The following is a 25,915-nucleotide window of genomic DNA, read 5'->3' as shown; positions in this document are numbered from 1 at the left end:
GATTTAACCATATCCCTTAATTTTAGGGATTTACAAGATAAGCCTTATCAAATCTAATCTAATCTTTACAAGATATGATTCCCTCTATCTTCTAAGATTAGTTACCATATTAGCCTAAGTTGCTATCTCTTCGCTATCGGCCAACCAGCTTTAATCGACAGCTTCTCAATATCTCTTTGAATCGGGCCAGTTCTTGTGGGCCAAATGATCCCCATCTGAGCAACAGACCTCCATTGGATGCATTTGGTGCGCTGGTCACGGGCTTTGAACTGCGGCCCGTGACACTAGTACCAAAACAAAAACAATATACTCACCAGTACGGTACTTATTACCTTGCTTAACAAAAACAAAAACAATGGCATATTAGTTTTTTTCTTTATTTCTTGGCTATTCTTTGGGTATGGTGAGGAATGCTTATTATGGGAGAAATTGTTAAAAAAAGATAAATGATGATTCCGTAGAATGAATGATTTGGTGAACCAAACGGAGGAATCACTATTTATCACTGAATTGATCAGTAATGGAATGACTATTACAGCCAACCAAACATGATGTTAGTTCCTAAGCTTCAATCAAGCCGTTCACCTCTCAGTTCGTTACCCGAGACTTCCTGTACTTGTCAAATCAGAAGCCCATCACAATCTCTAGGAGAACTGCAGTTCCGTTCATCCCTCATCGCAACCCCCACTCGACGAATCAAGCGATTGGATTTTTAAATTATTTTTATACAATATTTATTAAAGGTGAGATGGGATAACACAATTTAAACCCGTGTCAAAAGAATGTACGATAAAAGTTTTAATTAAAATTTTAAATTTATTTGGTCTCTCCTTGGCCTAATTATCTAATGCTTCCTTCACACTCATAAATTCGCTAAGGTAAAGCAGACAATGTAAAGGAAAATGAAGTAATCTAGTGTATATTCTAAACTTAAGATATCTCACAAGACATGTTTGATGTTGAATAGAATAGGCTAAACCATAACCCATAAACAGCGGATGAGCGGTGCAAGCTGGTCAAAAGTGGTCCAAAGTCACTATTGAAGTCTTCTATATTTTTTTTTAGAAAAAAAATCTTATGCAAACTAATTAAATAAAGAAAAGAAAAAAAATGCTAAATAAATAAATGGTAATCTTATTCCTATATCAAAAAATGGGAAACAAAGAGGGTAAAATAGTCAACGCAATCATATAACATCCGAGGACCTCCGCCATCTTTTTTGTATATAACATCTTCATTCTCATGTTTCACTTTTCACTCTCTTCCAATTTCTCGCTATTCCCATTAGCCCCCGCTTGTTGATGGCTACCCATCTTTTCACTTTCCGTCCCGCCAGAATCCACGCCTCTGCTATTCCTGCTCACCTTAAGCCGGACTCCGACCGCCGGAGGACTACTACGTTATCTACCCCGACCAACTGGTGGGCACCGCTGTTTGGATTACCGTCCGACCCCGACTACATTGATTCCGATAACAAAACTGAGCTGAAGCAAAGACGCCAAGGCGAATCGCTAACGGACGTGGGACAAAAATGGGCCAGAACAAAGTTTTCCCCGGCTCGCTTCACGGAAGATAAGGCCAGGCAGCTCCGTATGATGACTACCACCACCTCCTCATTTCACGACATTATGTACCATTCAGCCATCGCTTCTCGACTCGCTTCCGATTTCAAGGATCGCTAGGCTCTATGACACTCTTCCGCCATTCACCGCTAAAATTTGTACCTATTATTTATTTTCTTCTTTACGGTTGTATGTCCATTTTTCATTATTCTTATCAAAGGACGGAAATTTTTTTGTTAGATAATGAATATTCCAGGATGATGATGTGTAATTACTGAATATCTGATATGAATAGTTTGTAAATTGTGAATTTGATTCATATATGTCACGACCTAATCTGCAGATTTCAATTGCTCTTAAACAGCGAAGAAATGAAGGATTCAAAATGGTGTTAAGATGTTGCATTGCTTTATTGTTGTTCGGGAATCGGGATCCCAGACCCACGGTAGTTGTCGATAAGCCGTCAAAGATTCTCCAAATACGCTAACTAAGACCCATTCAAGTATCAAAAATAGGTATATGCTTCGTACCCAAAAAGAAAATAGGAATATGCTAAGTTCTCTTTCAATTGTTCCCATTATATTTGGCTGCCTCGTAGGGATGGGATAAAAACAAGAGGAGAGCGGAAAAATATCATCTCAAAATCCAACATGTCAAATAACATATGATTCATCATGTAATTATAAAGTCGCTTTCGTTTTTCACGTTAAATTCAAAGGCAAATAATGCATCTCTTTCTTTGTCCATTCGAAGTTTTTATGGTTAAGCTTTGCCTTTAAGCACCAGAGGTAAAAAAAAAACAAAAAGGGTTGTCAAAGAACACCCCTTTGGCATCGTCAAGGGTTTCTCTTTAAAAGATCCACGTACTACTTGCAAATTTCCCAAGCATGAAAATTGCGTGACAATGAAAGCAAGAATCACGCCAAGGCCACTTTTAACACTGCACCACCACACAACTACCCACCCACTTGTTTTCCCTTTCCTCTTCAAACCCAACCTACACACCCAAAAGTTAGATGCAAAGCAATTCATGTATATGATACCACATAACTACTTGCTTGATAATGACGCATATCAGCAATGAATAATGTATGGATGGTAGTTTGTTTGTTTTTTCCTCTTTAAAAACGTTAAAACCTAACGATTTCACCTTGTAATACCAGGCAGAGTTCACAGCATTGTAGTTCTGGCTTCTAATGCATAGACGTGACCTGCACATCTATCACATTCGATAAAGAAATTACAGTTTAACAAAAAAGCAACTCACTCAATCTTATTTCTCTTTAAAATTGAAACTAATTCCGTAATATGAAGCTTTAAATCTTACGCCTAACTTAATTATAACTGTGAGATACAAATTATCATCCCACAATGAAAGGAATGAGAAGAATACAATTCAAACTTGTTCTAAGGCATAATAGAAGAATAATTATTAGAGGGGTAATCAGTTCCTCAAGCCAGACTCTGCAATGTTCACTTGCTCTCAGCATCATATAGATCCGAACTGCAAATTTATTAAGGAAAAGAAACCAGAAGAGGAAAAGCAGAGAACAAGGAGCATAACTAAATGACAAAGTTAACTAATGCAGATGTATTTAATGGAACAATACAGAACTCAATTATAAACTGACTCCAGATTTCCTAGCTTGTTGTAAAACCATGAATTATTATATGAGTGTCATGTTTTTAAAAGGCATATCATAGATTTCCCGATTGCCTCCTCCCACCACCCAATCCCCAACAGAAGGAAAAAAAGAAAGATGACTGGTAAATTTTCCATCTCATGTAGCATGTAAGTATGCAATTTTATTAGGAGGCAGAGTGAACAAGTTCTATATGAGAAAATGTTCAGCATACAATTAATATTAAGCAAAACAAGGCTGTAAGTTAAATGTCAAATAAATTGAACAATTAAGAGAGTCAATATTGTAATTCTCAATGCATGTCTCTCTCTTGCACAGTTCTCACACAACTATATTGAAATGCATTTTACGTTTCTTGTTTGTTGTTCAAGTGAAAAGGAAGAGAAACATTCCCTTGAAACACATTTTAATAAGTAAGACGAGGATAACACCGTACAATTAAACCTTTTCCTTCTCTTGGAGAGATGCCTCACCACTAAATAATCGGGAACACAAAGGCATTGCTTTTACAAATGTGATTATTATAAGTTTGCACCTTAAAGTGACGTGAGATAGGTTGTAGCATGACTTTTAAAAATAGAATGCACTGCTTCCCAAGGACAGAACATCAATGAAGGCATATTAGATTCATAAGATAGAAATCAATCATCGTCTGCTTGGTTATACAGCATTATTTTAGCTGACAGCATAAGCATAAGGTATAAATTTTAACATTTAGATTACTTGTGGCTATTTTCATTACTACTGGTGAGAAAATATGATCTTTTAATATTTCTTGGCTCTTGCACCACACATCTACCCCCTTATAAAAAATTCTTTAAAAAAATCCCTATATAACCAGAAGCAATGGCACTCTTAACAATCAATGAAACGAATTGGAGTTCACGGGAATAAATTTTCAGTTTAAAACATTTGAGAAACCAATATACTGATGATTTAATGCTTTTCCTTATTTTTCCTCACCAAACAAATTCTTCAAAGGCATAAAGAATCCAAATAGAAAGCCCAATCTTGCTTATATGCATCCCCATTCTTTACAATCCAATGAATTAATCTCTCAAAGGCAACACCTGCATGATGCATTGTAGAGACACATGTATTGTTGAAAACAAATGACCTCCTATTGATAATAAGTCACATGTAGACATCATTGCAAGATATGTGGAAAGCCAACTTTTTAAAGCTGGAATATACATGCACCTATCATTCAGCCAAATACCCAGGTCCGTGATTTATCAATACATTAACGTTGAACCAATTTTATTAGACAACACACATGCCATTGAACCAATTTTATTAGACAACACACATGCCATCATTGAACTCAATACTTGTAAACAGTCAAAACTGGGAATACTGATGTAAGTGTAGAGCATACAGCGTTCAGATCATAGAAAATGGAACAAGATTCTCCAATTTACATAAAGACTAGGAGCACATAAAAGAATATGCAGTAGCAGCCACTCAACAATTTAAGCACGAATGATTAAGAGGAAGGGGGAGAAACAGAGAACCAACAATCAGGTACAGTAATTAAAGCAAAATAAGGTAAAAATAATAAGGATACACCAAATAAGAACCATGAATAAAAGCCCCAGCCAACACAATAGTAAACAGTCGGTCCCTTAAAACTGGGTTCTTCCTCAAAGAAAGTCGAACTGACAAAGGCAAAAAGAATTAAGAACCCATAAAAGACTAATATCTGAAAAACAAAAGCGAGGTATCAAAATCACCCAAAAAGGGGAGAACAAGAGAGATTGTAGACTTACTTAAAGGGAGAACAGGGGCATAGACTAAAGGGACTAGGAACTTGAAAGGGGGTCCTTTGTTCTGCCTCCTATAAACAACTTCCCTATGAATAGATATTGAAAAAGTAATATTAAAACGTAGTGGCGAGAATCAGAAAAGAAGAAAACGAAAGATGGTTAACAAACATATGGGGGGAAATTTAAGAAAAATGGAGAATTTTCGAAAAGACTTACGAATTAGAGTGATCGGAAGGGGAGGCCATGGAGGGGTTTGAATAAAAGTAAATTTTAAGAGGTTTGGGAGGAGATTTAGTTCTGCGGGAACTGAAGATGGCGGGTTTGGCGATGATCTGATCTGGATGAAAGAAATTAGAGTAGCGTATCGTATCGTAAGTCTTGCTTATGACTTTTTCTTGTTTGGAGTCGCCCACCGTTTTAGGAGGCTGTTTTAGGTTTTTTTTACTTTTGTGTGGTTTAAGAGAAGGGCTTGTACGATATTGAAATTCCATGTCATTTTTATTTATTTTTAATAGAAAAATGATAAATTAAATTTTTTCTTTTAATTTTTGAAAATTAAGAAAAAATCTAATTTGTTATTCTTTTATTGGAAAGGTATATGGATAGAAACAACGTAGAATCACAATCTTTTCTTGTAAATTAATATATACAGAGTTAACATATACTTTGTAACTATTTTTTCTTTCTAACCTAAATCATATCTAACCTTACTTAGAAATTCTTAACTCATTTGGTTATTTTTTGTTGATAAAATATTTATATAGTGCTGAAATAGTATTATCGACCAATAGTACATATTTTAATAATATTAGTTAGGTACTTAAAAATATATAAATTAACTTGTAATTTTTAAGTTTAAAGATTAATCAGATAAAAAAGTTTAATTACTAAATAGATACAAGTTCAGATATCTCTATATGTACTAACCCTTTGTCTAATCATCTATGTTATATAGATAGACACAATTGCATAAATGATTAAAATCAATGTAAGTAAAGAAAAAACAATAAAAAAATCTCAGTTCATCTCTTACGAAGAAAATGTATACAATTGAACTTTCAATGATTAAAACAAATTATTTTGCCCTTTCTATCATTTGATAGATTTAATCGTAACCTGACTCAAAAAAGCCACACATAAACTACTCCAGACTTTCCTTCTCTAGAACCAACAACAATGACTGAAACAACTACGCCATCAATTTGAAATTAACTCATCAGCATGCCAAGCTTTGTGTCCATTACTCCAATGCCTACTTTCATGCTCATCAAGACTATGGGAAAATAACCTCTTTTTGGTGGCTTTCAAGGCAAAAGAAAATTGGATTTTTTGGGGTTTTGAAAGAAAAGCAGATTTGAGGGAGAAATGAGGATACTTCTTGCAACAAGGGCCTAAGGAAGTGATAAAGAAGCAATTGGCAACAATCCTTCGCTTATATGGAAGAGTATTCTTGCTGCCAAGAATTTGCTTGTGAAAGGAATCGGATGGAGATTGGAGAACGGTACTGATATCCAAGTATATAACGATCCATGGTTGCCTGATGATGCTAAATTTTTCATGGAACCGGCTCCTTTAATGGGTATGGAATTTATTATAGTTAGTGAGCTCTTTTCAAGAGGATAGCCCGACTTAGGATAAATCTTTAATTGAAGGAATAATGGCGTCGTGTGATGGTCAACGAATATTTAAAATTCTGGTATGACATTTCAGTAAAAAAGGGTTACTCTAGCTTTGCAAACGACTACTAATACTTTGAAACATATTATCGAATGTCCTTGGTAGCAAATCTAGAATTTAAAGCTACCTCCGGAAGTGAAAGATTTTGTGTGGCGATGTTTATGCCAATTTGTTCCATGTAAAAGTTGATTAATGGACAAGGGTTGTAATATCGATCCTAGTTATACGAGATGTGGTGCAATAGAGAGTCTCGATCGTGTTATTCTCTAGTGTCCTAAAGCTGTCCAAGTGTGGAATATTGCTGGCATAAATTTTTCGTTTACATCTAGTGCAGACGCTAATTGCAGAGATTGAGTACTGGTTATTGCATAGAGCTTACGGTTCCATAGGAACCTCCTGTCCTGGAAATTCATACAAGTTTTATCTTCTAAAATAATATCGTTTGCTGAACAATTTCCGCAAGATTGGAAAGCCACTCGGGAATTTTCAGCGGGTGCAGTATTCGTGTACAATGCACATAGCAGCTCTTGTGGTCTGGGAGAAACTGTCTGCGGAGAGGGTAAACTGCAATGTCGATGGAGCAATCATTAGAGACAATACTGGTAGCTTTGTGAAAGGTTACACTAGGTTTCTATCATACTGTTCTGGATCCCCATCTGATGGAAGTTATGGCTATGATCTTTGAATGTTGACTATGAGGTTATAAATGCATTGATTATGCTTAGGTGGAACACTTTCGAGTTTGATATTTTAATCCAAGATTGCTTGTGGTTGAAATCACAATTTTAATATTTGTCTTGTGGTTAATTATCTAGTTGGAGCCACTTTATCTCATGCAACTTGTTTTTAATGGGATTATCCCCCTTTTTTATCTCTTCATGCAATTTTAAATTTTGATGTTTCTTCTACTACTTCCGATGAATGTCCCCCAATCTCATTGGTAAGGCTTTTTGTTCTTTGGTTTTCATCAAGTTTTATTTTAAAAAAGATTTTAGATTGGGTTATGAGTGAATTTTTAGAAAGGCTCTTGTTTAACTTGAATTTTATTTACAAAAATTATATTATAGTAACAATTAATAGATTTTTGTATGTATATCATGGGAATGAAGTTTATTTCAGAGTTAACCGTTTACTTTTTAAGGAAAATTGTAGAGGAGTAGCGGAGAAACTAAAAAATAAATTTAGAAGGACTGAAATTAAATTATAATTTTATGATAGTAAAATATAATTTCACCATTTTAATAGCCTATATCTTTATAATTTTAAAAGATTGAATCAAAATTTTATCAATTTTAAAGGGTTAAAATATAATTTTACCTCTACTAATTTAAAATTTTAAAAACTTTAAAAGGATTAAATGAAAAAAATTATTTTAGTGAAACCAAGAGCCCTACCAATCTCCCTAACTACACCCCATGGATATTAAAATCTTAGTTGGAATATTATTATTTGGAAAGATGTTTTAGATTTAGGTTTTAGTTTTAAAAATATATATATTTTAGAAAATGAAAATAAAATGGTGTGATTTATTATATTTTTCACTAAAATGTTTTTTAAAACTAAAAGATTTGTCCTTTTTATATATTTTAATGTCCATTTTGTTCATTTTAAAAATTGGTAATTTAACTTTAAAATCGTAAATTTAAATATGGATTTGAAAATTTAATATATCTTGCCATTATCTAAAACATTTTGTTGATGAGAGTGTAATACTCTGAAATGGGAAAATTGAAAAAAGAAAAAGAAAAGAAGGTTTGAATTTGCTTTGAAATTAAGATATAAAAAGGAAAAAGAAATTAAAAAAGAAAACCCTTGCTTTCTTTCCTATGGTATTTACCAAATTACCATCCACTCCCTCAAAAACCGGAAAAAGGCAGTAGCGCGGCATAATTGAAGTGGACCCCAAGCGAAACATGATTGGACGGTAGATACGAGATGAGGAAAGGTGGGGAAGTAATCCAATCCAACGGCAAAGAGAGTTGCGTCAATTTAAAGCCGGGGGGTCTAAGAGTAAAGACCTTAGACTCTCAAAAGCCCTCGCTCTTATAAACCCTTTGGCTATCGCCGTCTCCCAAATCACTTTACTCCGATTTGCTCTGCTTTCGCCAAACAAACGCGAGATTTGTAGATTTATTTCCCTTGTCTATCTGCCTCCGAATCAATGGTGAGCCCCTTGCTCATTCTCTTCTTTTTTTTTTGTTGTTGTTCTCGATTTCTTAACTATATTCTAGGGTTTTAGTATCGAGATGGATCTTTATTTTTTTCCTTGATTCGTGGTGCAGGCTTTGCCGAACCAGCAAACTGTTGATTATCCGAGCTTCAAGCTCGTTATCGTCGGTGATGGAGGAACTGGTAATTTCCATTTTCTTTACTCGTAGATTCGACTTGTAAGGTTTTAATTCAATACGTTTGATTTTGATTGTTTATGAAATTGTCGGAAATTCGAATTTTTGTTTTATTTTCTCTTCAAATCGTTATTATTTGACGCTGATAACTTCATATTTTGAATTTTATAAAAATAAAGTAAAAAAGAGTATTTAATACGCTTTCATTTCCGAGGTTTGTGATCTGAATATGTATGTGATCTCTTAGATGTATATTTTTTAACCTTCTGTTTTTGTTTTAGTTATAAAAAATAGGTTATTTTGTTTCAAGTGAGCGCATTGTTTTGGACTTTGCTTGAACTTTCTGTTATGGTTGCAGGAAAAACTACCTTCGTGAAGAGGCATCTAACTGGAGAGTTTGAAAAGAAATACGAGCGTAAGTGTTTTAACAAGCACTGTTCTGGCGTTAGTCCTGTTTGAAGCAAGAGGTATTTGATTAAGTGGTTACGTAAGTGATTTTATCTTTTTGAATGTACAGCAACCATTGGTGTGGAGGTTCATCCCTTGGACTTCTTCACTAACTGTGGCAAAATCCGTTTCTACTGCTGGGATACTGCTGGACAGGAGAAGTTTGGTGGTCTCAGAGATGGTTACTAGTAAGTGATGCTATTACTTGTACTTTTTTCTATAAATTGTTGAATTATCTATAGTCATTGATGAGTAATGCTGATGAATGTTTTTTTTAAATTATCGTTATATTGACATGGTGAAGTAATTCTTTTTACTTGTGCCACAGCTTTTTCATGACCTTTTCTTTTATGAACCTAAGATGTTATACCTATTTATTATTGCTTATCGTTTTATATCTGTCAGGCAACCCAGAAACCAAGTTATTGCTTTGTTGAGTGTTTTTCTGACGTTTTTAATGTTTATGCGTTGCAGCATCCATGGGCAATGCGCCATAATTATGTTTGATGTTACTGCCCGGTTGACATACAAGAATGTTCCAACTTGGCATCGGGATCTTTGCAGGTGTGTTAGAAATGACAGTCTTTACCCATTGATGATTTTGTGTAACAGCTTTGTGTAACAATGTTGTTTTGGTAATGCAGAGTGTGTGAGAATATTCCTATTGTTCTATGTGGGAACAAGGTTGATGTAAAGAACAGGCAGGTTAAGGCAAAACAAGTCACATTCCACAGGAAGAAGAATCTGCAATACTATGAAATTTCTGCCAAGAGCAACTACAATTTTGAGAAGCCTTTCTTGTACCTTGCCAGGAAGCTTGCGGGGTAATATAGAACATTGCTTTTGTTGTGCAATTGATGATTTAATGCCGATGCTTTGATCAATGTCTAAAATTGGTGTTGTTTTGATGATTCTAGTGATCCTAATCTTCACTTCGTGGAGTCTCCTGCACTTGCTCCTCCTGAAGTACACATTGACTTGGCTGCACAGCAACAGTAAGATAACCCACTGCAAACTGATTTTGTATCCATCATTTATTCTCACCCGCATTCTATTGAAAAACTGATTGGTTTGTTGTTAGGCATGAGGCTGAGCTTGCGGCAGCAGCCAGTCAGCCCCTTCCAGATGACGATGATGATGCATTTGAATAGAGAGGGGTTTGAGTTGCCAGAGAGCCATCAACAATTTCTGCTGCTTTTTCATTTTCACTCCCGTCTGAATGTGTGCTCTCTCATTTTCGTATTTAAATTGCAAGTAGGGAGGAGTGACGGAGGATGAATTTGTAGTGTAGGATTTTACGAATATAATTGTTGTTATGGTGGATCTTTGGTCGTGTTTTCGACTTTTGCTTTTTGTTGTTATGGATTTTGCTGCCTTAAGTGAAATCCTTATGTGATAGTTACTCTATATGTTTTTGAATATGAAATTCTTGAGGAGAATATTGGAATTCCCCTTTGCTCTCATTTTCATTCGGTTCTTCATCTTCCCATTTCCGTTCCTATAATCTATTGTCTCATTACTAATTGAAGCAATATTTGATGTTGATTGGTAATAGGCAATCAATTAGATTGAGGCAGGTTCGATCTTCGACTTCTCTGTATTTCGACTAGAACATCCAGTTAAGCAATTCTCCGTAGTTTCTCGAAAATTGTTGAAGTATCAGGCTTGAACTTCTTTACCATGAATTCACGTATGGCGTTTTCGTCTTTATTTTTCTTCTCTGCTACTTAAATGTCGATATTAAAATAATAAGTTATCATTTATACTATTTATTAAGTATTTTACTAATCCGGTGTGATGCTCAATGGACCACTTGTATTATTTAAGAGTATTTTAATTTATTTTAAAATAAATTTAATTAAAATATGCATATGTTAATTGGATTAGTAAAATTTTAAATTATTACCCATTTACAATTTTATTTTAAAATGTTTTGTACATTTTTTTAATTTTAATATGCACAAGGTATTATATCTATTAGTTGTTCGTTTTACTCACAATTTAATCTATTTTATTTTAAATATTATATATATTTCATGTGTTATTATAATTAATTAGTTTTAAATCATACGTTTTATTATTTATTATATCTTTTTAAATATATATTTATATTCTAAATTTGTGGTTTCCATATACTTACGCGTGTAATAACATTTCTAGTATTAATAATGTATTTGATTGAGTTGGCGTCACAAATTAATTCGACATTAACTCAAGATTGATGACAATACCATAATAAATAGTCTAATCTAATTCTTTTCATTTGACATAATAATTTTTTGCCCTTTAACTTTACAAAGAATTCATTTTAGCCTTCTATTTACTTTTTTTTGTCTTTTCTAGCCATTAAACTTGCTTTTTATTATCAATTCACCCTAAAATAAATGAAAAATTAATATTTTTTAACTTTACTGACATTGCATACACGTGGATGACACATCGACATTTAATTAATTAGATTATAAGAACTATTTTTAAAATTAAAATCATTAAAATTATTATAAAATATTATATAAAAATATTTTTAATATTATAAAATATTATTGTCATCTACTTGGCAATTTGTGGTTATGACACATCAACAAAGTTAACATTCGTAATTTATTGTATGTTATTTTAAATACACATTTGTATTTTAAATTTGTGGTTTCTACACGGATATGTGTATAATAGGATCTCTTTTAAATATTGAATTTTAATATTGAATTTTTTCACTAACTTGATAATTTTTGATGTACTATAGAAAAAGACAATATCATGATAAACAATTAGAGTACATTTAATATTATTAATATGATGTATTTACCTACTCCAATTTTCTTTTCTTGACAAGTTAAATTATTTTTATTTTTAATTTCATAAATCATGTGATAAGATTTCTAGTAGTATATTAATTTTTTAATTGAAAATTTAACAAAATAAAATTAACTTAATTTAAACTACTTTGGTATATGTATTTTTTAGTCTATTTTGAGCTTAAAATTAGGTTCATTTTGATCACTGAATTTGAAAAAATTAAAAGTTTGATGATGTGACGTTTTGAGATTATGCTACATCATCACTTGAAAAATAAAATAAAGAACTTTTAGATGTTGATGTGGTACAATCTCAAAATGTCATATTTAGTGTTTTAATAACTTAACCAATGGTTGAATATATTAGATAACCAATTCTCTATTCAACCATCGAATCAATAAAATTAAATAAATAATTAAATATTCATAAAAATCTAAAAAGTCAAGTAAAATCGGTTTTATCTTTCTATTTACTTTTTTTTTAGATTTTTAAGAATTTTTAATTATTGCTGGTTTGATGGTCAAACCGATCGAACTAGTTGAATTGAAAATTGATGGTCTAACCTATTCAACCATGGTTCGATTATTAAAACACCGAATATGACACTCTAAGATTGTACCACATCATTATTAAAAAAAATTTATTTTTCAAACTTAGAGTGTCACATCATCAAACTTTTAAAATTTTCAAGTTAAGGGATCAAAATGTATCCAAAAAAAGGTACAAGTACTAAAGTAAACCTAATTGTCAATTTTAGAGGTAAAAATTACATTATCCTTTTTTTTTCATGGTCATTAACAAACTGGGCTTAAATGATTAATGGTTTTCAAGTTCAATGATCAAAGTGGATAAAAATAAGCTAAAGGGTCAATGTCAACTTGCTTGCCAAGTTCAAGGGCTAAAAATTACATTATCCATTCTTTTCATCTTCTACCTTCCACCACTGGAATTGAGAAACAGTAAAAGAAAATTATTTGAACTCTTACCCATCGCCATTGTAAGTTTTCTCCTTTGATTTTTGTTTAAACTATGCTATAAGGATGTTGAATTTAGCTAGCCCAAGTGTTAAAATTGTTGATTAAGAAGCTTTGATTTAGTTTCCATTGTTGGAAGCTTGAAAAACTTAAAGATTTAAATATTATAAGAACTTTGAAGAGCTTCAAAATATAGTAAATTATTTGAAGAAAGATTTTAAGATGAAAGATCTTGGAAAAACAAAGTTTTGTCTCATCCTACAAATCAAACATATTAAAGATTAAATTCATGTCCATCAATCAACTTATATGGAAAAGATTTTAAAGAAATTTTACATTGATAAAGCACATCCATTGAGTACCCCGATTGTTGTACGACCATTAGATGTGAATAATCCTCTTCGCGAGAATGATGAAGAGTTTCTTAGTCCTGAAGTACCATATCTAATTGCCATAGGGGCATTGATATATCTTACAAACTACACAAGACCTAATATAGCTTTCGTTGTAAACTTGCTAGCAAGATTTAGTTCTTCTCTAACACGTAGACATTGTAATGAAATTAAACATGTATTTAGTTATTTTAGACGGATCATTGATATGAAGTTATTTTATTCAAATGGTTCAAAATCTCTATTAGTCGGCTATACTTATGTTGATATTTATCGGATCCACATAAAGATTGACCTCAAATGAGATATTTATTTACATGTGAAAGTATTGTCATATCATGACGTTCAACAAAGTAGACATTAGCTGCCATTTCTTCAAATCATGCAAAAATAACTGCAATGCATGAGGCAAGTCGAGAGTGTGCTTGGCTAAGGTTATTAACCCAACATATCCAAAAGATATGTAATTTGCCTTTGTAGAAAAATATGTCAACTATTTTATACGAAGATAATGCCACATGTATAGCTCAATTAAAGGGTGGTAATATCAAAGGTGACAGAACGAAACATATTTCACCAAAATTACTCTTCACTCATGATCTTGAGAAGAAAGATGATACAGAAGTTCAACAAATTCGTTCTAGTGATAATTTAGCATATCCTTTTATCAAAGCATTGCTAACTTCAATATTTGAAAGACTACTACACAAGATTGAAATGCATCAACTCAAAGATGTAATGTGATGTTACCAGTAGGGGGAGTCAAAAAACACGTTACACTCTTTTCCTTTAATTAAAGTTTTGTCCCATTGAATTTTCTTGGTAAAGATTTTTAACGAGATAACTTGTAATAATAGATTATGTACTCTTTTTCCTTCATTAGGTTTTTATTCTATAGAGTTTTTCCTAATAAGGTTTTTAACGAAATAACTTTTAATAATAGATTATGGACATCTAAGGGGGAGTATTGTAAATCCATTGATAAATGGATGTCCATACCCCCCAAATTATCATATTGTAGCTCCTAAAGAATGAATATTCATAACTCCTAAATTCATTATCTTGTAACCCTTAAATCATTTATAGGATATCTTAATGTTGGTCCTTAATGCTTTGTAACTTATGGTACTTGAAGCCCTATAAATAGGATGTCCATACCCCCCAAATTTATCATATTGTAACTACTAAAGAATGAGTATTCATAACCTCTAAATTCATTATTTTGTAACCTCTAAATAATTTATATGGTACCTTAATGTGGTCCACTCGAAGCACTATAAATAAAAGGTATGTACAAACTTACTATGTCCAAAAGAAGAAGGTGAAAATTGAACATTCTTTCTTTATTTTTTTTATTCTTCTCTTGTTCAATTTATAATTCTCTTAGTTCATAACAAATTGTTTACTTTTTACAATAAGGTATGGAGATTTGAAAAAAAAAAAAACTACCGCTATGCTCGCAATGTTTGCGATAGTCTGTAGTGTGTCCGTAATCGCAATAAACGTGATTTGACTGAAAATGCGACCGTAATCATAATTTAAATCCCTATTGTCAACACAATCAAAGATCAGTTATGTGGGAAAGACCAGCGGTGAGACGGTGCAAGGTGAATACTGGTAGAGCAGTCCCGAATTGAGGATAACATGCAGCGGCTGGAGGGGTAATTCGTGACTGTCTTGGCCGATGGGTGATAGGCTTCTCGAGCAGTACCGGGATGTGTTGGGTTGTGGAGGCAGAACTATGGCGTGTGTATGATGGCTTAGCGCTTGCATTGGAGTTGGGTGCTACACGGGTGATCTTGGAGCGTCATAATGTTACTGTAGGCATTTGTTGAATGGCCATGGTAAAGCATTGCATCATAATGCTGTTCATCCATTGCTGGCGACTTTACTCAAACGAGGCCGGGAGGTGAAGATTCAACATATATATAGTATAGAGAAGGTATCTGTGTCGCTGATGATGGTATGGAAGCAATGTTTAAAGGACGTGAAATTGGGTTACAAGTATTTCCCTCGCCGGCTACTGCATGGAGATGAAGCTGGGTGTCCTTTAGAGGGCACTGCTACGTAATTTGTTTTTGTTTTCTTCTCAACCAAAAAAAAGAAAACTACATGATATTTACCAAATTACCATCCACTCCCTCAAAAACCGGAAAAGGGCATTAACGCGGCATACTAGAAATGGACCCCAAGGGAAACATGATCCGACGGTCGATACGAGATGAGGAAAGATGGGTAAGTAATCGAATCCAACGGCAGAGAGAGTTGCGTCATTTTAAAGCCGAGCTTAGACTCCCAAAAGCCCTCGCTCTTATAAACCCTTTGGCTATCGCCGTCTCCCAAATCACGCTTCTCCGATTCGCTCTACTTTCGCCAAACAAACGCAAGATTTGTAGTTTCATTTCTATTGTATCTCCGTCTCCGAATCAATGGTGAGCCCCTCGCTCTTTCTCTTCTTTTTTTTTTGGTTGTTTTCTATATCTTAACTATAATCTAGGGTTTTAGTGTCAAGATAGATCTTTATTTTTTCCCCTTGATTCGTGGTGCAGGCTTTGCCGAACCAGCAAACAGTTGATTATCCGAGCTTCAAGCTCGTTATCGTCGGCGATGGTGGAACTGGTAGTTTCCATTTTCTTTTCTCGTAGATTCGATTTGTAAGATTTTAATTCAATACGTTTGATTTTGATTGTTTATGAAATTGTCGGAAGTTCGAACTTTATGTTCTCTTCAAATCGTTATTATTTGACGCTGATAATTTCATAATTTGAATTTTATAAAAATAAAGTAAAAAAGGAGTATTTAATACGTTTTCATTTCTGAGGTTTGTGATCTCTTAGATGTATATGTTTTGGCCTTTTGCTTTTGTTTTAGTTATAAAAAAAATTATTTTGTTTGAGTGAGCACATTGTTTTGTACTTTGCTTGAACTTTCTGTGACGGTTGCAGGCAAAACTACCTTCGTGAAGAGGCATCTAACTGGAGAGTTTGAAAAGAAATACGAGCGTAAGTGTTTTAACAAGTACTGTTTTCTGGCGCTAGTCCTGTTTGATGCATGAGGTGCTTGATTGAGTGGTTACTTTAAGTGTTTTTATCTTTGTACAGCAACCATTGGTGTGGAGGTTCATCCCTTGGACTTCTTCACTAACTGTGGCAAAATCCGTTTCTACTGCTGGGATACTGCTGGACAGGAGAAGTTCGGTGGTCTCAGAGATGGTTACTAGTGAGTGATTCTTTTACTTGCACCTTTTTCTATAAACATGGTGAAGTAATTCATTTTAGCTAAGGCTTTGGGTTGCATTTTCGATTCTTTGTACCCAGTGGCTTATACCTCAACTTTTTCATGTCCTTTTCTTTTATGAACCTAAGATGTTGTAGCTGTGTATTCTTGTTTGTGTTAGTATTTGGTGCACTTGCAGTGTATTTTTTTTATTCCACAAGCATTCTTAAAAATTTGCTGTGTCTTTTTTAATATTTTACTATATTCTTGTAAGACGCTTGTGAACCCTTTGATCTTGCTTCTGTAGTTTAAAAAATCTACTGCAGTGTACCAAATATTATTCATATTTTTCCTTCTTGTTTATTGTTTTATTTTTGACAGGTATCGCGGAAACAACATATTAAGTTTTTGCTTTACTTATTGTTTTTCTGACTTTTTAATATTTATGTGTTGCAGTATCCATGGGCAATGTGCCATAATTATGTTTGATGTAACTGCCCGGTTGACATACAAGAATGTTCCTACATGGCATCGGGATCTTTGCAGGTGTGTTAAAAATGACGGTCTTTACCTATTATTGATGTTTTTGTGTAACAGCTTTGTGTAACAATGTTGTTTTGGTAATGCAGAGTGTGTGAGAATATTCCTATTGTTTTATGTGGAAACAAGGTTGATGTAAAGAACAGGCAGGTTAAGGCAAAGCAAGTCACATTCCACAGGAAGAAGAATCTGCAATACTATGAAATTTCGGCCAAGAGTAACTACAATTTTGAGAAACCTTTCTTGTACCTTGCCAGGAAGCTTGCAGGGTAATATATAACATTGCATTTGTTGTGCAATTAATGTTTTAATGCTCTGATGCATCGATCAATGTCTAAAATTGGTGTTGTTTTGATGATTCTAGTGATCCTAATCTCCACTTCGTGGAGTCTCCTGCACTTGCTCCTCCGGAAGTACACATTGACTTGGCTGCACAGCAACAGTAAGATAATCCTCACAGCAAACTGATTTTGCATTTATCTTATAATTGCACCCTCATTCTATTGAAAAACTGATTGGTTTGTTGTTAGGCATGAGGCTGAGCTTGCAGCGGCAGCCAGTCAGCCCCTTCCAGATGATGACGATGATGCATTTGAATAGAGGGGTTTCCCTTGCCAGAGAGCTATCAACAATTTCTGCTGCTGCTTCATTTTCACTCCCATTTGGATCTGTGCTATCATCTTTAAAAAAATTTTCGTATTTAAATAGCAAGTAGGGAGGAGTGACAGAGGATGAATTTGTAGTGTAGGAATTTTCGAATATAATTGTTGTTATGGTGGATCTTTGGTGGTGTTTTCGACTTTTGCTTATTGATGTCTATGGATTTTGCTGCCTTTAGTAAAATCCTTGTGTGATAGTTAATTCTATATGTTTTTGAATATGAAATTCTTGACAAGAATATTGGATTTCCCCTTTGCTCTCATTTTCATTCGGTTCTCATATTGAAGGCTCCCTTATTTAAAATTCGTAGGTAAGTTACATAGAAATGCTGTGAGAGGCCTAAGATGGGGTTTTCTATTATTTTTGATTCATGACTTTACAAGTACAAGGGTTGAACACCTTATACATGTGCAGTAGTATTCTTTAAAACTTCACTAGCAATGTTTTTTTGTAATATTTGCATTTTTCAGGATTTACGAACTTTATTTGTAGGGTTCGAATTTGTTTTATGTAAAAAATATTTAACAGTAGAATATATTAATATATTTAAATACGTATGAGAAAAATATATTAGTTTCCTAATTTTTATTTGTAATTTTAGCAGTATAAATTTAAATCTATGTTTGGATAAATATAATTAAAGAAAAAGAAAAGAAAGTAGGGTTTAGGGTAAAAAGAAAGGACGGATATATTTCTTGTTTGGAGAGAATCTAACCTCTCTTGTTTAATTAAATTATGTGGAAAGAAAATGAAATTAATTATTTTACATGTATTTTCTAATTTTAATCTTTACATAAATAAATTATAATAAAAATAAGATTAAATTAAAAGTTATAAAAAAATACCAATATCCTACATAAAATCATAATTAAAGTCTTAACCAATAACATATCATATCTTTGTTTAAAACAAGCTTATTTCACCGAGTTAAAAAAATGTTCTTATACTCCTAGTAATGTAACAAAATAAAAAATAAAATAAGGTTACTACAAATTTAAAAAATAAACAAATAACAATCTAATAATATAGTAATATCTAATACTTAAAAAATTTATCAAACAAATTTAAAATTAAATACTCCTAGTAATCTAAAAATAGAAATTAAAAATAAGATTATTAGAAATCAAAAGAAATAAAGTGATAAAAATCTAAAATATAATGATATAGCAAAAAAATAAAGATTGATAATTTTTTTATTTTCAAAATTTAAATAATTAACAACTTAAAGCAATAAAGAGTTAAATTGTAAAATACTTGAATGACAAAAATGGTATTTTAAATAATTTGTGGTGTGTGCAAATCTTTTTGGCTCAAGCAGCGGTGTAGGTCGGGCGACTAAAAAAGTTCGTACAAGATCGGATTTTTCGCCAGATACGTATGATCCAACAACGGACAAGAATAGACAGAAAGTTCAAAATTCGGATAATACTAAGGTATCGTATAAATCAATGTTAACAGGGGCCTTATTGACTCCGTCAAAGAATTTTTTCATGGAGGAGGAATTTGCACAATTGGACGGGGATGTGGTTACGGAGGTAGTTGATGGTGTTTCGTCGATAACGTTCTCAAATAGGGTTCAAGAGTATATTGTTCATAAAATGGTGAGGAAAATCATTGTGAAGCTATTGGGCAGAAGAATAGGGTTTAACGCATTATTGAATAAGATTTCTCTACTGTGGATTCTGGAATCCTAAATATCCGATCCAAATGATGGATCTGGAAAATGACTTCTTTCTGATCAAATTCTAAGATGAGGAAGATTTTAATAGGGTTTTAGTTGGGGGGCCGTGGGTAATTTATGGACATTACCTAGTTGTTCGTCCATGGTCATCGAATTTCTCAACAGCTCAAAATGAAACTGATTATCAAGTCGTTTGGAATTAGGCTTTCGGGTTTACCTAAAGGGTATTATTCAGATTGTCATCTTTGAGCAATTGGGTAGTCGATTAGAATAGTGGTCAAATTGGATGCCCACATTGTCAGTGCTCGTCGGGGACGGTTCGCGTGGCTAGCAGTGAGTGTAGATCTGAGGAAGCCTATGGTGTCAAAAGTGCGAATCAATGGAAGGTTACAACCTGTGGAATATGAATCTCTATAGAACATTTGCTTCAAGTGTGGCCGTTTCGAACATAGTTTGAATGCTTGTACGGGGACTGAAGCACTGGTGACAGAAAAAGAAGTAGACCATCCTAAACCAGTACAAAAAAATTAGGGCTTTATCGGAAGATTGAAGACGAGCCGTTCGAGCTATAGATGCTTGTGGAGAGGAGGCAAAAAGGGAAAGGACAATTTTCGGGGACGGGAAAGAACGACGTTTCAGGCGAAAATGGTGGGGGTTCTAGATTTTCAAAATTAGTGGAGATTGAGAGAAAGGATTCAGCCAAAATTGGTGGAAACAATGGAGGAGAATATGGAGTTCAGATAAATGGTAACGTTAAGTTGATAAGGGCTGCTGGTATGTTAGATTCTAAAAGGCCATTAGGGTTAATTAATATGGGAAAGGCTAATCAACGGGCTAAGGGTAAAAAAGTGATTTTGGAAAGTGGGCTGAAAAAAAGGTTTAGGCCTTTAAGACCATCAGACAATGACAAAGGTTTTAGGCCCATGTCTAGTAATGGAATCTCTGATGATGGGGACAATATGGGGCTTAAACTAGCAGTCAACAATTTGGAGAATTTTGTTATTCAATCCATAAATGTCTCGGTTAAAATGGACAAGAGGAAACACAAGATGGTTAGAATAGTTGAAAATCAAAGTTCAGACTCACTTGACAGGGAAGAGAATGGAATTTTTAATTTTGAGGTATCAAGCAAGGCTAATTCGAATATGTTTCTGGAGGTTAATAATGTAGGGGGTAGGTCACGAGATACCACCAGATGATGGATTTGGTGGCTTTTTTCAGGATGTGGTGGAACTGTCAACGGCAATGGAGGACTTAGTTCGTAATTTAGAACAAAGAGCCAACAGAGGGTGACAAACTGTCAGGAGAGGAGGTTATAGAAGACGAGAGCGACTGTTATGACAAGGTCAACAGTTGAGTTAGTTGCTTGTTTGTAGGGTTTGTTCTATTACCATTTTTATTGATTTTATGGATGCAAAGATTTTTTGTTGGAACTATTAAGAAGTCGAACATCCTCGTTTCCATAGTGTAGTGAATAAATATAGAAAGGACTTTTCTCCTGATATAGCTTGATTGTTTGAAACCCGCATTAGTAGAGCTAGAGCGGATGGTATTATTTCTAAAATTGGGTATCCTAATTCGTTTCAGGTTGAAGCTAATGGGTTTGCTGGTGGTATTTGGATTTGTTGGAATGATAATTTTCTTGTCGACATGTTGGATATTCACTCACAGGTTATACATCTGAAGGTCAATAGTAAACAAGGTTCAGATAATATCTTTTGTTCAGCTGTGTATGCTAGTCTACAACCAACAAAGCGACGAAAACTTTGGCAACTTTTAGAGTCTTTGGAATTTTTGTTGCTTAGTCCTTGGATTTTAGCTAGGGATTTTAATTCGATCATTGATAGTTCCGAAAGAACAAGTGGTGCTACTCTATTAAGGGTTGGATGTAAGGTTCCATGAATTTTTGTTTGATAATGGGTTGCGAAATTTAGGTGCCATCGGATATCAATTTACTTGGTGTTGAGGAAATTTATCTCAGAGGTTGGATAGAGCTATTTGTAATGAAGAGTGGTTTTCCTTTGCACCTGATTATTTTGTTTGAAACCTCCATAGACAAAAATTTGATCACAGGCCAATTCTAGTCTCCTTATTACTGTCATTCAACAAAAGTCATAGGCCATTTCGTTGTCTTGCCAGTTGGTTGTTACATGCTAATTTTAGACATCTGGTAAGGGATAGTTGGAGTAATGAGGGGATATTAGTACAAATTTGGAGCATTTTCAGAACGTAGTTCAGGAGTGGAATAAACAAGTATATGGAAATATTTTTGTGCATAAGCGAAAGCTGATTTTTGAGTTAAGTCGGGTACAAAGAATTTTGGATTGGAGAAGTTCTTTTGGACTCCGTTGTCGAGAATTGGCACTTCGTTAAAAAATAGAGGAAGTTATAAAGCACAATGAGTTATTGTGGTTTCAGAAATCTCGGTCGATCTGGCTTATGAATGGTGACAAAAATACGAGCTATTTTCATAGTCAAACATTGACTAGGTGGAGAAAAAATAGAATCGAGGGTCTTATGATTGAAAATGATTGGTGTTTCGATTACGAGGTGTTGAAGAATCATGTTGTTGATTTTTTTAAAGATCTTTACACTATAGACTCTTAGGTTATTGGTGTCTTTCCATGTCGTGGTAAATTTCCCCAAATCTCTTCTATTGAGTTGGATAATTTATTATTGACGGTTTCTGATGATGAAGTAAGAAGGGCGGTTTTTGGTATGGCTCTGTTAAAATCCCTTGAGGTGGATGATTTTCAGGCAAAATTTTTTTAGTCCCAATGAGATGTTGTTGGGCCCTCAGTTTGTTATCTTGTTAAGTAGGTGTTGGCATGGCAAGATATGGATCCTAAACTTAACAGGACTTTGCTAATTTTGTTACCCAAGTCTCAAAGTCCTGAAAGGATTTCTCAGTTTAGACCAATAAGCTTATGCACGATGATGTATAAAATTATTACGAAGACTTTAGTTAACAGGTTGAGGTCTCTAATGGTGAAACTGTCTAGTCAGAATCAAGCAAGCTTTATTCTGGGCAGATATATAACTGGTAATATAGTGGTTGCGCAAGAAGCAGTGCACTCAATGAAAGGCTTTCGAGGTACTAAGTATGGGATGATGCTGAAAATTGATCTTGAGAAGGCATATGATAGAATCAGGTGGGACTTTTTCCCTATTGGAGGTCGATTTTCCTTCATTACTAGTCACTGTGATTTTGAATAATGTGTTTACATCGATATTTCATGTTCTTTGGAATGGTGCTATTATAGATTCTTTTCAGCCTTCTCGTGGATTAAGACAAAGCAATTTGTTATCTCCTTATCTTTTCGTTATTTGCATGGAAAGACATGGGCATATAATTGGAGAGTCAGTTGAACAGGGTGTTTGGAAACTACTTTTTCTATCAAGGAGAGGCTTGACATTATCTCACTTATTTTTTGCAAATGGTCTTATTTTGTTCTGTGAGGCTAGTAGAGTTCAGGTGGGTGTTGTTAATAGTATTTTGGACACCTTTTGTTACTTCCCGAGTCAAAAGGTGAACAAAAGTAAATCACAAGTTTTTTTTCCTCTTCTAATATGCTTAGAGATCTTGCTGAGGCTATTTGTAATTATGTGGGGTTTTTCTGTGTAGATGATCTAGGTATCTATCTTGGAATGCCATTGTTCCATAATAGAGTTACGACAAGGACTTTTGTTTTTGTACTAGATAAAGTGAGAAAAAAGTTGTCAGGATGGGAGGCGAAGAGGCTTTCATTGGCAAGCTGTTTAACATTGGTAAGAGCAGATCTTTTGGCTATTTCTAACTACTTAATGTATACGGTTTGTATTCCTGTTTCTGTATGCAGGGAGATCGAGCAGATTGCCAGAAAATTCCTTTGGGGATTTGGTTCTGATTCTAGAAAACCTACTTTAGCATCTTGGGATAATTGTTATCATCCTATTGATGTTGGAGGATTTGGATTAAGGAGTTTAGCTGACTAGAAATAAAATTTTCCTTTTGAAGTTTGGTTTTCAGCTCCTATCTAAAACTGATGCTTTGTGGGTTAAAGTGTTGAGAAACAAATATAGTGTACAAGGACTACTGCCAAATTCTAATTCCAAAAGCAATTGTTTGTTCATTTGGATATCGTTGATGAAGGTTTGGCCTGAAGTTATAGCTAATGTTTACTGGTCTATTAGGAATGGTTGTTTTACGAACTTTTGAAATGATGTGTGGATTCGACAAGTAGGGCCACTTTGAATGTTTTATAAAAGTTCTGGACAACCGGATGATACCTTACGAGTATGTGAATTGGTTACAGAGAATGGAAGTTGGGATTGGTGTCGTCTGAGATGTCTTGTACCGAATCACATTATCACACAAATTGCATCTATCTTGCCTCATTCTTCTAATGCAAGTTAGGGTTGTTTGACATGGAAATGGATGAGGAAAGATGTATTTTCCACAGCTGAAACTTATAGGAATATGTTTCACTTCGACAATAGGGGTGGTTCTGATGTGTGGAAGATGATTTGGAAAGCGAAGACACCTAAGAGGATATAGTTTCTTTTATGGCTTTTGTGGCATGATAAACTATTAACTAATGGGGAACGAGTGAGGAGACACATGACAAACGAAGGCAGTTGTCCTAGATGTAGTTGTGTTATGGAAACAAGTTTACTTGTGATTTGGGATTGCACATTCTCTAAACCAATATGGTTATCATCGGTAGTTACAAGGCGAGTGTAGGGTATTTTTTTCAATATTTCTTTCAAGGAGTGGTTCTTATGGAACATGAAAAATTTAGGAAACTATGGCAACAACGACACAGTTTGGCAAACTCTATTCTTAATAATTTGCTGGTTGATTTGGAAGGACCGTAATCTCTTTGTTTTTTCTAAAAGCCATAGTTGTGTTCAAGCCATTAAGGATACAAGTTATTCTTGGGCGAGGAGTTATGCTAAGCCAGCATTGAAATTGGTTCAACCCAGTCCCATGCGTACATTGTTGCACTGGTCTCGACCGGAGAGGGGATGGATAAATGGTGTGGTTTCAACCACTAGTTCTATTGCATCTATTGGAGGTGTACTTAGAGACTCGAATGCTAATTGGCATTGTGGATTTTCAATGATGTTTGATAAGGAGTTTATTTTTAAAGTAGAGGAAAAAGTGGTTCTGGAAGGCCTTCTTATCGCTTGCGGAAAAGGATTTAGACATGTCGAGGTTGAACGTGATATTGCTTACTAGTGGATTCACTTCTATTTGGTGGGGGAGATAGTAGCGGTTTGGTCGAATTACATTTTATGCATCAACTCCTAAGAAGAAAGCTGAAAGTAAGAATCTACCATATATCGAGGACTTGTAATAGAGTTGTTGATCAAATGGCTAAATACGTTGTAAGAGGAAGTTCAAGTCTGCAGATATTTGAAGATCCCCCGACTGCGGTTCAAAGCTTATTAATAGTTTATCGTGTTGTGTCGATGTTGGGCTATGCTTTAATTGATTATTGTTTTCGCTTTATGTTGTACTTTTCTATCGAAAAAAAATAGAGTAAAACTAAGGAAAGTGAGGGAGTACTTTTCATTTCTTAATAAAAATAACTTATCCAAACAAAGGGAATCCAGTTTCTCTCACTTTACTTAGCTTTCCCTAATTCTTTTTTCTAGTCCAAACATGTTGTAAACTATTAATTGTTTAGGAATATTTACTTATAAGTATTTTGATATTATTTTATTTTGCCTAGGATAATATAAAATATAGTTTTAAAAAACATTTCATGTGTATAATGAATCTAGACAAATGAATATTTAGATTTATATGAATATTGACGTCTGTTTGTCTAAGTTCATTATAGTTGTGAATTTTAGTAATTTTGTATTTTATAATTTCGTATAGATAGACAGATACATACATACATACACAGATAATAACTTGATATTTTTCTTTCGAAAAGATGTCATGTTCAAATTGAACTTAGGCAAATAGATGTGTAAATTTAGATGAATCTAGATATCCATTTGACTAAGACGTGCATTTATTTTAATAATTTTATTATTTTTAAAATTTCAAAAAATAATAATATAGAAAAACTAATATATTTTATTGCTTGTGCATAATGAATCTGGACAACTGGATGTCCAAATTTAGATTAATGTAGACATTTGTTTATTTAATTTCAATCTGACATGCATTTTTAGTAATTTTATATTTTATAATATCAAAAAGTAATAATATAAGAAACT

At 33.8% G+C, this 25,915-nt stretch overlaps 4 protein-coding genes and 1 long non-coding RNA gene across 5 annotated transcripts; 4 read left to right on the top strand and 1 right to left on the bottom strand.

Annotated features, from left to right (window-relative positions):
- The first annotated feature begins 1,301 nt into the window (after positions 1 to 1,301).
- Positions 1,302 to 1,682, top strand: LOC105773750 (uncharacterized). The gene has a single exon (XM_052631966.1). The coding sequence runs from the start codon at positions 1,302 to 1,304 to the stop codon at positions 1,680 to 1,682; it is 381 nt and encodes a 126-aa protein (XP_052487926.1).
- Positions 1,683 to 2,808: 1,126 nt separating this feature from the next.
- On the bottom strand, positions 2,809 to 5,404 carry LOC105773751 (uncharacterized). The gene is made up of 4 exons (XM_012595848.2): positions 5,188 to 5,404; positions 4,975 to 5,057; positions 4,773 to 4,863; positions 2,809 to 3,066 (listed from the first exon to the last, which is right to left on the bottom strand). The coding sequence occupies exons 1-4, from the start codon at positions 5,214 to 5,216 to the stop codon at positions 3,036 to 3,038; spliced, it is 234 nt and encodes a 77-aa protein (XP_012451302.1). The 5' UTR covers positions 5,217 to 5,404; the 3' UTR covers positions 2,809 to 3,035.
- A 3,245-nt stretch (positions 5,405 to 8,649) lies between these two features.
- Positions 8,650 to 10,903, top strand: LOC105772917 (GTP-binding nuclear protein Ran-3). The gene is made up of 8 exons (XM_012594416.2): positions 8,650 to 8,812; positions 8,931 to 9,000; positions 9,352 to 9,408; positions 9,511 to 9,628; positions 9,915 to 10,004; positions 10,085 to 10,264; positions 10,358 to 10,435; positions 10,522 to 10,903. The coding sequence occupies exons 1-8, from the start codon at positions 8,810 to 8,812 to the stop codon at positions 10,589 to 10,591; spliced, it is 666 nt and encodes a 221-aa protein (XP_012449870.1). The 5' UTR covers positions 8,650 to 8,809; the 3' UTR covers positions 10,592 to 10,903.
- Positions 10,904 to 15,873: 4,970 nt separating this feature from the next.
- Positions 15,874 to 18,280, top strand: LOC105772918 (GTP-binding nuclear protein Ran-3). Its single transcript, XM_012594417.2, has 8 exons — positions 15,874 to 16,034; positions 16,152 to 16,221; positions 16,548 to 16,604; positions 16,704 to 16,821; positions 17,275 to 17,364; positions 17,448 to 17,627; positions 17,723 to 17,800; positions 17,889 to 18,280. Exons 1-8 carry the CDS (start codon positions 16,032 to 16,034, stop codon positions 17,956 to 17,958), a joined length of 666 nt encoding a protein of 221 aa, XP_012449871.1. The 5' UTR covers positions 15,874 to 16,031; the 3' UTR covers positions 17,959 to 18,280.
- A 2,023-nt stretch (positions 18,281 to 20,303) lies between these two features.
- LOC128041796 (uncharacterized) lies at positions 20,304 to 25,495 on the top strand. The gene is made up of 2 exons (XR_008196647.1): positions 20,304 to 21,044; positions 21,287 to 25,495. It is a non-coding gene; the product is annotated as an uncharacterized LOC128041796 (long non-coding RNA).
- The last annotated feature ends 420 nt before the right edge of the window (positions 25,496 to 25,915 follow it).

The sequence above is a fragment of the Gossypium raimondii genome, chromosome 6 (genome assembly GCF_025698545.1).
Source record: "Gossypium raimondii isolate GPD5lz chromosome 6, ASM2569854v1, whole genome shotgun sequence".
In the NCBI taxonomy this organism is placed as follows: Eukaryota; Viridiplantae; Streptophyta; class Magnoliopsida; order Malvales; family Malvaceae; genus Gossypium; species Gossypium raimondii.
Note: the sequence above shows the minus strand (reverse complement) of the source record. Positions and strands in the feature narration are given on the sequence as shown.